The sequence below is a fragment of the Phallusia mammillata genome, chromosome 5 (genome assembly GCF_965637545.1).
Source record: "Phallusia mammillata chromosome 5, kaPhaMamm4.hap1.1, whole genome shotgun sequence".
Lineage (NCBI taxonomy): Eukaryota > Metazoa > Chordata > Ascidiacea > Phlebobranchia > Ascidiidae > Phallusia > Phallusia mammillata.
The window spans coordinates 25,759,460-25,771,852 of NC_137256.1; the positions used below are offsets into that span (position 1 = coordinate 25,759,460).

The 12,393-nt window shown below is 35.1% G+C and overlaps 1 protein-coding gene across 2 annotated transcripts in view; it reads right to left on the reverse strand.

The window, feature by feature from the left end:
* The window catches only part of LOC145228669 (centrosomal protein of 104 kDa-like), a 47,942-nt gene that overhangs the window by 5,215 nt on the left and 30,334 nt on the right, over positions 1–12,393 (reverse strand). Inside the window, exons 2-11 of one of the 2 annotated variants that reach the window (XR_013860146.1) lie at positions 6,383–6,547; positions 5,878–6,027; positions 5,417–5,463; positions 5,140–5,345; positions 4,657–4,728; positions 4,169–4,278; positions 3,654–3,782; positions 2,221–2,305; positions 487–567; positions 35–140 (exon numbers count right to left, since the gene is read on the reverse strand). Coding sequence is in view for 1 of the 2 variants with exons in the window: in XM_080093928.1 (XP_079950054.1) it covers positions 35–54 (20 nt within the window). In the remaining variant the exon portion in view is untranslated. Of the gene's footprint in view, positions 1–34; positions 141–486; positions 568–2,220; positions 2,306–3,653; positions 3,783–4,168; positions 4,279–4,656; positions 4,729–5,139; positions 5,346–5,416; positions 5,464–5,877; positions 6,028–6,382; positions 6,548–12,393 lie in introns of those variants that run through there. The other variant, XM_080093928.1, reaches the window with a different exon arrangement.

Below are 12,393 nucleotides of genomic sequence, written 5' to 3' on the forward strand. Positions count from 1 at the left end.
TCAGATTATATTTGTGGGTGAAACTTCAACTTACTGGTGGTGACAAAGATTCATTCAAGAGGCCCGTTGTTTTTCACTGACATTTCTTCTAAAGTTGCAGCTAAACTTTCATCACTAGTTGGCGCTGGTTAGTAAACAATCTACAAAAATATTAGAGGTTTACAAACTGCTGTTGCTACCCTGTACCCCAGTGGTTCCCAACCAGGCCTCCTTTGAAAATAAATTTTACATCCCACATTAATCTCAAAAAACAGGTCTAGAATATTGTCTGTCAACAATATCTTGTTTGTGTGACATTGTTAAACAATATTGATTAAATCAGGCAAATTATTATTTATCTCTTAAGGAATGTCAAAACTTATGATTTCCTTTTATCTAACCCACTGGACAAGTCAAATATTTCCCTGGTTGTTAACCTCTGCTGCAGACAATCGCATGAAAAGTTTAAAGTGAGATATCTCAGTGCAATGAATGAAATTATTTTACCTCAATATTGTCCACAAATGTTGGGATTCTTCTCCAAGCAAGCATCACAGAATCGTTAGATGAAGACTTAGAAACAGCTGACTGCAAAATATTTTACATGTAAAACTAGAAGGGTGGCTTAGCACATATTGCCATTGTATATACATTATAACCTACTTTAAAACATTACTATATTTCCTACACTTATTTTATAATGGGTCCCATATTATCTACTGTCTTTATAACATTGGTTGTTTCTGCAGGCAGAAACTCATGGGTCCCCACACATGCAAAGTTGTAAATAATGCATTTCAAGAGATAACTATGAGAAAGTTTGTTATTGTAAGGTAAAACACAGTGACTGGTACTGAACATAAATAAATATGCTGTATGGACTACAAACTATTCAAATTTCATTCCATTCATCCAAATAGCATATTATTTTATGCTCGGTACCGGTCACTGTGTTTTATCTGACAACAACAAACTTTCTCATAGTTATGAATATTCATTCCATTCATACAAGGTTTTTCTCTGTCTGAGAAAAAAAGGCTAAACACAACAATCAGCTCCTTTTAATTGCGAATTGCACCTGATTGTAGGGGGTAGTGGGGTAAATGATAGTGCTACAGGGTAAAACAACAATCGACACCTATAAGTGGCACACTCCAGAAGCTGTCCAAATTTTATTCAATTCAGACATTGTTTAAAAAATTGACCCATTTTGGGGGCTAGTGGAGTAAATGATGGGGTCAAAGCGTTGAACAAAACAATAGACAACTATAAATCACACATTCTATAAACTGTTGAAATTTTTATAAAATTCGGACATTGTTTAAAACATTCACCCATTTTAGGGGGCTAGAGAGGTAATATTGGGGCTACGGGGTTAAACACAACAATTGACACCTATAAATGACAAATTCTACAAGCTGTCAAAATTTCATCTAATTCCGACACCGTTTAAAAAACTCACCCATTTTAGGGGGTTAGTGGGGCAACTAATGGGGTTCTACACCCATAAGTAAAAAATATGAAATTACAATGACCCAATCAACAGTCGTGTAAATTTTTATCCAAATTGGCCAATGTTTAAATTTCTGGCCACTAGAGGAGCAACATTTGTTAACACGTCTGACATCATAAGACTGTTATCACCCCTCTGACTGGCATGTGCAAAAACGCCCTCCAAGTAATGCACAAACACAAGTAGCATATTCTCTGGTACCTTTACTATACTGTTACTCCACAGAATTTTTTTGTTTGTGGTGCGTAGCAACCTGCAAAAACGTTTTACATTTTGGGGGCTGGCGGGGTAAATACTGGGGTTATTAACTCAAACGAAGCAGATGGCACATCTACATAACTATATCTACCATCTGGGAAAGTTTCATCCAAATCCACCAAAGATTTCATGCCAAAAGTGCATGGAAACGCTTCGGCAGAAAAAAAAAAAAGAAAAAAAAAAGAAAAAAACAGAGTGAAATCAAGATGGGTCCCCTTCAGGGAAGGGGACCCATAATTAATCACAAACTAAAAAGTTGGTTTTCCTATATATTTACATTTTATATGTTCTTTTTTCTTTTTAACGATTTACTATACACAACATTTGATCTCCTAACATAACTGTTTTTGCAAAATCGATAAGGTCTCCACACACATGTTTATGAGAATTGCTAACGATATAAAAATGGTGCAAGTATTTTTAGATTTTGAAGGACAAATTAGTAGAAAGTATCAAGCCACATTATTAACCTGCAAGTTTTTTTCATCCACAATTCTCCAAGATTCACTTGGTGGAACGGGTAGGGCTGTATTTCGTGGAATCCAATCTTGGATCCTGAAAAACAAGTCACACATACTGGGTGTGAATATACTGAAGGGCCATTACGAACAGAAGCATATGTCTACGCTCGTTAAAAAACCAAACATCGCACAATGTTTTTCGGTCATTTTTGCAGAACAACCTGTGCTACAAAATTTAGATATGGCCGAAGCAAAGTGGTTGGGATTGATTAACGCCAAAATAAACATCCAGTGCATGATACTACCGCGTGTTCGCTAAATTCGTTTTCCACGCATTCCCCTCAACCCAATTACTGTCTTATCTTTTTCTGTACCTCCGCTTTTTTTCTGTTTTGCAACACACCTGCAGCATACTTGACAGCCCGATAGTAAACAGTGCGGCGTTCACTCTGGAAAGTTTCTTCACCAGTTGCATGTTATTCTGGTAGCTTGTTTTAGTATTTTATTGTTTTTACTGTTTTACTATGCTTTTATAACAGTATTGTATTCGCTTACAGAACCGACGATGCCAAAACTTTTTGGTGAAATATATATTCTGTGAAATACTGTGTACAAGTACGGTTGATTCTGTTTGGCCTAGGATTTATACACTGGGTTTTGAATTATATTGATGTAAGAACAGTAATCACCGGAAAACTGCTACTGTAGGTGGATTTCAGTTCAAACTAGATTTTATTTTTTATACTGAAGGGCATAGCAGATAAAATATGTTGTTTTGCAGTAGCTCATACCATCATCAGTTATATTACAAAGTCTACATGCAGGTATTTATCCCTCATGTAGTGAGTGTAAATGTAAAGTTAGAAATTACTAGGGATGTGCCAAAATTGCAAGAGTTCTGTTTGGTCGAGCACCGAGCATCTCACGTTAATGCTCGGTGTTCGGCCGAGCACGCTCGGTGCATTATGACATCACAAAAAAATCCCCTTTCTACGTTTTAGCTCTACAAGGCCTCTTACGTCACCAGCGGTGTATTAAGCTGTTACAGGCCTCAGAAGTACACGTTTTTCCACAATCTAATACATTTGAAAAATCATTTGTTTTTGTTCATAGACACCCTTTCGAACACTAGTTACTTATGTTAGCAAGGCATGGATATGCAAATTTAATGCTCGGGTCAGTTTGTGCAACTACTCGGCCGAGCACCGAGCATCAAAAACAGCGATGCTCGGTACCGAGTACTCGGGTTCTGGCTCGGCTCGGCGCATCCCTAGAAATTACATTACATTACAGTACCACACAATATTAAACATATGAAATACATAATGGATATTATTACAAAAGAAGATTACAATAAATATAATTAAATTCTGTCGCAGTTATGTTTTGATTAAACACAGTTGAAAGAATAACACAACTTGATCAGATCTGTATTATCTTACTATGCATGGAGTTGGATAGGATTTATATTTTCTACATCTTGTGGTAAAGTTTTTTTCTTCGCTGACGACATCGATGTGTTGCAAATATCCTTATATTCCTTGTGTTGGGGTTTGAGTTTCGGTTGTGGGCTGGAGAAAATGGTGCAAACAAATAATATATTTGAAATGTGGCTGAAAATCAGCTGCTTAACTTGTTATTTGGTTTTATGTGTTACATACAGTTCAAAACTGAAAAAAATAACACAAACTTTAGCTTGATAAAAAACAAAACTGCAATAGAGCTTGTGTGAAGAGAATACATTGTGTTGCAGATGTTTCTAAAATAGCTGTTGTGAAAATTAAAGCAAGCTGTGGCATAACAGGGTGAAGAACAGATAAGATAAGTGTTGGCAACAAAAAATGTTTTCGCTTTATGTGTTTGCTACATATAAGCTCATTAGTAATTTGTTTTGCATCATTTTTTTCTTGGCTTTTTTAAAAAGTCCAGCTATGTTTACAAACATGTTTTAACTCACGTTGGTAAGTGAAAGTATAAAGTTCAGTTGCAAGCAGCTGTTTGATGTTTGTGAGTTTGAAACATGAAAATGTGCCATGAATTCGATGAAGCTTTTGTGGATTTGCTTTTCTAAACATAAAGATTATAAATTTAAAACAGCAATAATCTTGTGCTCACAGAAAATGGCAAACAATACAAACAGTACAAAGCTTTGTATGTTAAAACTAAAACACTCCCTAATACAATTGGTCTTGCTGTTGTTGTTTTTATTTCAAGCCCCAAATATTCTTAAATCCCTCTACCAGTAAATAAGTGTGTAAATAACATGTGACATCAGCACATAAAAAGGGAACTAAACCATTGGAGGTACTAAATAGTGCATGATATTACATGGTAATTAGTTTTAATTGAAAAAACCAAAAGCGTTGACAGTTAAAGCTATTCGGATTGAGGTGAGTATTTGTAATTGAAACAAGACACAAAAAGGACAAGAAAACTGTTTTTTACCTGCTTCTTTAGCTCAATTATGTCGACAGGAACTTCTTGAATGTGGAATATTTCAAAATCGGAAATTGTAGCCTGAAGAAAGAAAACAATTTTGTGTTGATGACACTTAATCTGTTACTGATGTGCAAATTAATGGAAACAGTATGAAACCAAAGTTCAAACATATCGCAAAAATGAACAACCCACAAAAAATCTAGCTGGTTGTAATTTAAATCCAACCCCTTATATCTGCTTCCTAATAGCAAAAGTTTTAAAGGAGCATGTTTGTTTTTTTGTTTTAGCTATGACCAGTCAGCTAAACCAGCTTCAACATGGAAGCTATCAAAAAGTATAAAGACAATGTAAAGTATGGTTGAGGGTTAAATTGTCAATGCTTGGATGCATGGAATTGGGGTCATTTGGTTGTCAAAATATCAATGAAGCGTTGAATTGACCGAAACAAGAACCCTTTAAATTGACCAAAACAAGAACTCAAATACCTACTTTGCTTTGTTGTATCGGTCCACTTTGACACAAAGAAACTTGCCCTGTTTGTGCCAGTTCAGTTGGATGTCAGAAACATTGAACAATTTTTTAACTCAAACTTCTTTCTTGGATGGAATTGTAAGAATTGTGAGCGAGCTGGTATCTTGTTTTGCTCGGGTACCCAGAAAGCTAACATGTTGGCCAAGGGTGACCACACAAACTCGCTAAAATTCAAGAAAAGCTTAAAACTGATTTGCTATGTTTGTTCGAGGTTACCAAAAGCTTTGATACACACCTCACTCCATCAACTGGTATGCTCTTTTTGTCCAAAAATCCCATGCTCTGTAAACAGTATGTATGAACATTCAAGACCAATAATACAAATCTTTCGATAAAGGTAGAAAATATATGAAATTTTGCATGTAAATTATTATAATGAATTGTTTAAAATTGTTGAGTGCAGAATGGGGGTAACTACTTTGTTTTATATATTGTGGTTTTTAATGTCAGTTATTAGTTTTTTGCTTTAGCTACTTACAGGAGTTTCATAGACACTATAGAACAGTTATTATTATGTTTTTTTCTTTCTTTTTTTGTTAATTTTTTTATGTTATAACAATTTTTATTAGCTAATGAAATCTGATATGGGAAAGATCGCTCAAACTTTCTACATTACTCTGCAGGTTACAAAACATCATGTCCAGTTTGAACATGTAAAACACAACATTAAGGTATGTAAAAGATTTCATTACATACTTAAATATCGGCCACTGCCTGTCATCAGCTCCAGACATGTCGGCATGGAAACCCCTCTTCTTGGTGCCAGTGAAATCTTCCAATATAATAATGGACTGGGCATCTTCACTAGTTCCTTGTTCCTGCATTGGGCTGAAAGTTACCAAGTATCTGTAAAAACAACAAGGATATTTTTTGTCTCTGTTTTGTTTTAGTTTGGCTCACAATCCTAAAATTCAACTAATTTTAATAAACAATCAAAGCACTTGCATAAAAAACAATGAATGGTATCTTTATTTTACAGGTAATTGCAGCTATGCAGGCTTGTTAAAAAGTTAGAAAAGTGTACAAAATCAAGGATATCCTAAATACAATACTGTTAGTTCAAATATATGCATGCTGCTCGGGTATGTTTTAAACTTTGAAGCTATAAATGTACATAAAAACTCAAGAAGTGCACTACAACATATTATATATATATGACACATGTATTATTTTTTATGTAAACTTTGCACACATTAGGTACAATAAAAAGCTTTTTCTGTGGCACTGGAACGAATATGGTGATGAAGAAACTGATATTTCGTATTGACAAGTGATATAACATTCAGGTGAAGGTAATACAAATGAGTCAGGGATGCCAAAAGTTGGGCAGTGATCCAAGAACCGACCAAATTAGGAAGTTGATCACCTGTTAAACAACGTAACTTATTAATAGTGTTGTGGTTTTACATAGAAAAGAAGACATTATTAAAGAAGGAGCAAATAATACAATATTTTTTCCACAAAAAGTAAATCAAATCATAAATTTAATATGACAGGTATTAATATAAGAGTTAAAGTTGTTTGTTACAAGCTTGCTACAAAGCCAGGATAATTTTAACCCTTTTAATTCAACTGATTACCTATAAGTTAAAGTCGCACAAAAAGTGGCAGTACAGCAGCTTGTCCCTAGAGCAGTGGTTCTCAACCTTTTTTACTATGCGACCCCCTTTAGAGATTTTCTAACACCACGCGACCCCTTTACACACGCACACACACACAGGAAGTTTAACTACCAGCATGTGTTGATTGTGTTCATCACACATTTGCAATCTAACGTGGCTGCAATAGTTCGGCGTTTTGCTGGATTCCGGAAAATGCCTATTTTTCACTAACTATTTCACTATTTCGTGTTTTTTTTATGTTAAGAAAAACCAAAACCCGCAATTATAGAAGTATACAATCGCAAATATTGTTGCGCCCGTTCTAAATCAAACGGTCGTGTGAGTTACTACATGCTAAACAAAAGTCACAGGGAAAGTTTTTTTGATACAGATAAAATAATTCCGTGTTCGGTTGCGTCTCCGCGACCCCCTCAAAAGTGCTTGGCGACCCCTTGGGGGGTCGCGACCCCCAGGTTGAGAAACACTGCCCTAGAGCATCTTTTAAAATTTGTATACTGGCGATTGTGATATAATGACCAATATATTGATACATTTGCTCTTGTGGCTTTTGGCTTCTTAAGTTAAGATTTCAGGGGATCAAAATTGTACATATTACATGCTTGGGAGATATAGGAACCTAGCGGCTAGACTGTTTGTATGCATGTTGTTTAAAAGCAATCCACAGTCTTAACATATAACAATGTAAATAGTGATGTGAAAAACTGCTAGAAGCAAGTGGCCAAGTTAAGTCTATGGATGAAATTACACACCAGTCTGTATTTTTATGCACCAATGAATTGGATATTATGGAATAAATATCATTTCCTTAAAACTGTAATTTACAAACATTGGCACACTGGTGGCCATTGTTGAAATAGGGACCTGTGATGTGGGCATATATAGTTAAAAGGTTGTGGACTCCTGTTCTATCTAAATACCTGCACATGTAGGAGAAACATTGTGCTGTTGCAATTCCAGGGATATACTGCATGAATTGCATTAAGCAAACATTCCGTCGATAAACCTGTGTTATAGAAAAATATGAATGTGTGAATAAGTGACAGAGATTTTACAAATGTTTGTATGGTAAGGAGTGGAATATAACAATAAATTCTGCCTCTGCTCTCATAGACCAAAATTATATGTAACATCTGCCACTAAATATATGCAACATCTTTCATTGTGATACAAAACAACTAAAAACCTTGCAACTCTATTCCAACACGAAAATAGCCCAGTGGCATGTGTGTTCATGCATAAAGCAGCGTCCAATTGACAAAAACCAACCAATCGCTCCTATGGGAATTGACTGTCTGGAAGCCCAGGCGCTTTAACACATATTAAGAGCTGTATAGATAACTTATAGGCTGATTGGGCCAAAATTTAAAACAGCAAACTAAAATGCTCTTTAAACAATAACAACCTTACTTCAGATTTTTTCGAGCAAAGATTTTTTCACTTAAACCCCTGTTCTGTCACAACTAACAATTTGATAAGTCAATACAAAAAGATGCAACAGCTCCAAGTGCAGCAAGTTGCAAGTAAAGTATGTGTTTACGTATTAACAACATTGTTGATACCAAGCTAGGAAACCATCAGCAGTTTCAACACTGAGGTCCACAGTCCCTTACCTAAAGCTTAAAATCATTACAGCATCCTTTTAATATCAGACTGTGGTGCTCATCATGTACAAATCAAAGTAAAATTATATATTGCTGAACACCCTATATTCCAAGTAACAAATGCAATTGTTTTTGTACAATTCTAAAACAGTATGTGTCCATTACTGTAGGGAACCAATAAAGCAAAATCTTTGGATTTTTAACAGTTATGAATACTAATGAATGATTTGCGAAAAAATGTTGGTATTTAACCTATTTGACATTTATGTGCAAAAGGGTGTTTAACATAAAATGTATGTGAACTATAATAAATTCTTGTGGCTACCGTGAAAAGTAAGAATTAATCCCAACAGGTTAAATAACTTTCATCTCTTTCGCTTGTGTTTGATATTTCATGCATCATCAGATATAAAATATCTGTTACAAATCGTTTTGCAAACACATACCAGAAATTTAGTTTAGGCGTGTGCAACCTGTGGGCCATTGATAAAAGGTTGTGCGGCCCGCAGAGAAGCTTGGATTTCAAATGTACTACCAAACAAGTCCAATTGTTATATATTTTTGAGTAGATTAATGTGCATTTTGGGGATAAATCGAAAGCAAAATTTAGTTGTAGTTAACTCAATATAGATATTTTCGGTATGCAACAAAGTAAAATCACCTTGTGATATATAAAGGTGCGGCCTACCACTTAAAATTGGTAATTGTATTTGACCCCACAGTGACAAAGGTTGCACACCCCAACTTTACATAATTGCATACAATAGGTTTTTTGAAACTAAAAATGACTTAAAAATGACCCTTAAAATGGAGTGTGGACAATTTTGACCCACTTGTTCAACACAGTTTAAGTACAGAAAAATAAACATATCCTTTTTTGCAAAGCTGAAAACTAACATGGTAAATTGGTTACCTCAAAACAGTGTCAGAAAGTTGAGATGGCTTCACATAAGTAATAAATCCATATGTGCAGAGCAGAGACATTTGGCTTAATCCACGTTTTATCCAACATGGTAGAGTTGTTGCAATATATATTAGGATCAGTTAAAACTAACCTACTTTTTTGTTCAATGGGTAGCTGTGGAAAAAAAAATTAGTAAGAATTATTTAATACAAACACAAAAGGTAAATAAATAATTTTGTTTCACATCATTTTTCGCTTTTTACTTGGGCCATGTTTTGATAATTATTCGACATTCATACAAATCAACTTTTCAGCAAAAATTAAGGCTATTTCATTGCTTCTTAAAAGCTATCAAAACTCTGTTAAATAAGTCAGGTCCTGTGAAACTTTCCGTTTTGTAACTTACAAACAAACAAAACTGCGCCTTTTGTCTCTGTGCTAGTGATGCTATTTTGTCTTTGGGATGGCAACATGTAATAATATGCAGCATATCGCATGTTTGGTGTCGCCTAAGATATTTGTTGAAGACGTCCGGAATTTTGCTCAGACAGATATTGTAATCCTAATCTAATGTGCCTCAATCTTTTTCAATATCCAACTATTGCAAATGTATCTCATGTTTAGACAAGGCACGAATGAGGTAAAACAATATCACAGTAACAAAAGCCAACCCTTTTCGGATGTGCCGTTTATTAAACCAGTCAGAACCGACGCGGATTAATTCGTCTTCAAGTTTATTGTTGGTAAGTTTATTGTTGGTAAGAGATTTTTCACGGGTAATCCCCAAATTTTGCCGCGTAAATAAAATAATCTTGCACAGACAATTGTCTTTCTATGATATCACAAAAGGGCAAAATAATGCCTTATATTTTAAAAATAAGAGTAAAAATGATGTACAAAAACAGTATTATCGCTCATAATACTGATGCTGTAACTTCTACAAACATGTTTATCAATTTTTTTTTGTTGCATTTGAGGATGAAGGACTTTTTTTTCATCAACTTAAAGTAAATTTATTTTATTTGTGCACAGTATATTACATATACATATATCACATATATTTGTATATTAGTTGCACTGTAACTTAATCTATTTTTGTTGCTTTGTAATCTAGTGTTTATGGATTTGTGCAAATACATTATTTTATGCCATTTTTATGTTTTCATGCCTAAAAATATATTTTCTCTTTGCAACAATTTTATTAATTTATTTTTGCCACTGCGAATCCCTCATTACATAAACGTCCATGATATTGTATTATCATGCTGTAGGGTTTTATTGCACTGCATAGAGTTACCATATTTGCATGAGCAAAATTACGGACCGTTTTGGTAAATGTCTTTGTAACATTTGTGGTTTTTCAGAACCTACTGCAATTGGTCGTACATAAAACGTTTTTATTCATCAGAAAATGAATGGAAACGAGACATGTATCGACGTGGCATAATTGGTAGTGTAACGACGACGAGATGTCGCAATTGCGCAGGCGCGCGCTCTTGCACGCCAAACGCCAAACCGTCGCCACAACTAGACATCGTCCCCAGACGACCGTCCAGCGGGCATTGGCGAACTGCTTATCGATTGTGGGTTTCCACTTGGCGGCTTCCCACATCGAGACAATCACCAGGCCTATCCCCAATTAAGTTATATTTTAAGCATAAAATGAATTTTAAAGGATGCTCAGTAAACATTGACTGGTGCTGTCCCATAATCGAGACTGTTTTAAAAAGGATTCTTAGTGCCATAGAGATACAACCTATAAATACAGTTTGTATAGTTAAGTTCACGTATCGTAAATCGTTTTTGCTTTCGGAATAACAACGCAAAACTGCCAAGAATACGTCTGAAAAGATTAACCACATAAAATGAAGCAAAACATTAAATGAGATAAAAACAGATATGCAAGGCGATTTTTGGTTGAAAATATATCTGCTTTAAACTAATTTTGTTCGCTTCACTAAAAAACAAATTGCCAGCGAAGTGGAATAAAAGGTATTGATTTTATTACTCAGACGTTTCGACCAAAACCATTGTCATCATCAGTGAATAATGTAAAATACAAGCGGAAACAAGCGCGTTTATATACACAGAAAAGTAACGAGAAAAGGTCAATTACGTCACACCGATAAAAGGTTGCAGACAAACGAGGAGATAGCGCTAAAAACAGTGATAATCAGGTGTTAAAAAGCCGCAGGGGCATAGAAGTTGTGTCTACGTTCAGTTCCGGTGTATGTTGTTGAATTTAAGTGATTCTAAAATTTATAAGCGAATCCGATCCGATGTCGTGTCCAATATTTCAGGATCGGTTGACCCTGTGCATGGGGTTAGTTTGAAGATGCATGCACACTTCCGATTTTTCGTTGGTTTGATGCTCGTTTATCCGTGTGACTAAATTTCGTTGTGTCTCACCAATATAGGATGACCCACATGAACACGTCAGCCTGTAAACAACACTGCAGCGAAGGTTGTTGCAAGGGCGGTCCTTGACAGAAAAGATTTGTTTCGCTGGCAATTGTTTTTTAGTGAAGCTACTATTTAAGTCCGTATCTTGTGTACCTAATTTTGTTCGGTTTCTGCCTTTGTACGACTTTCAAACCCGATTTAAACCAATATCTAAAACCTGAATTAAATGCATCTTATAGGGTATAGCCTTTCTGTTTTCCTTAATTATAGATGGTTAAAATATTTTTAAAGAATCCAGTTTGGGGAAAACAAAGAAAGACAATAAAATGAGAAGAACTCTAATACCACAGATACTATGTACATGTCCGGGAAATTTCGGACGTCTGGTAACCCTAACATAATGTAATGATGCTATTAAAAACTTAAAAAAAGCATTCAATTATGTGTTTGTATTTTTTAAATCTAGATGTGATCAACCAACATCTCTCAACTTACAATATTTAATTGAATGTAAACATAGGAGTCTGTCGTGGGTCAACCGGGTTTGCGAAACTTTTAGGTAAGGGTTACCAGACACCTGGAACGAAAATGTCCAAAATTAAGGCGTAAAAACTGCGTCTATAAATAATTTCATCAATTTCAAAACTTGCCTTGGGGATAAGGACAGATGTTGTTAGGCAAT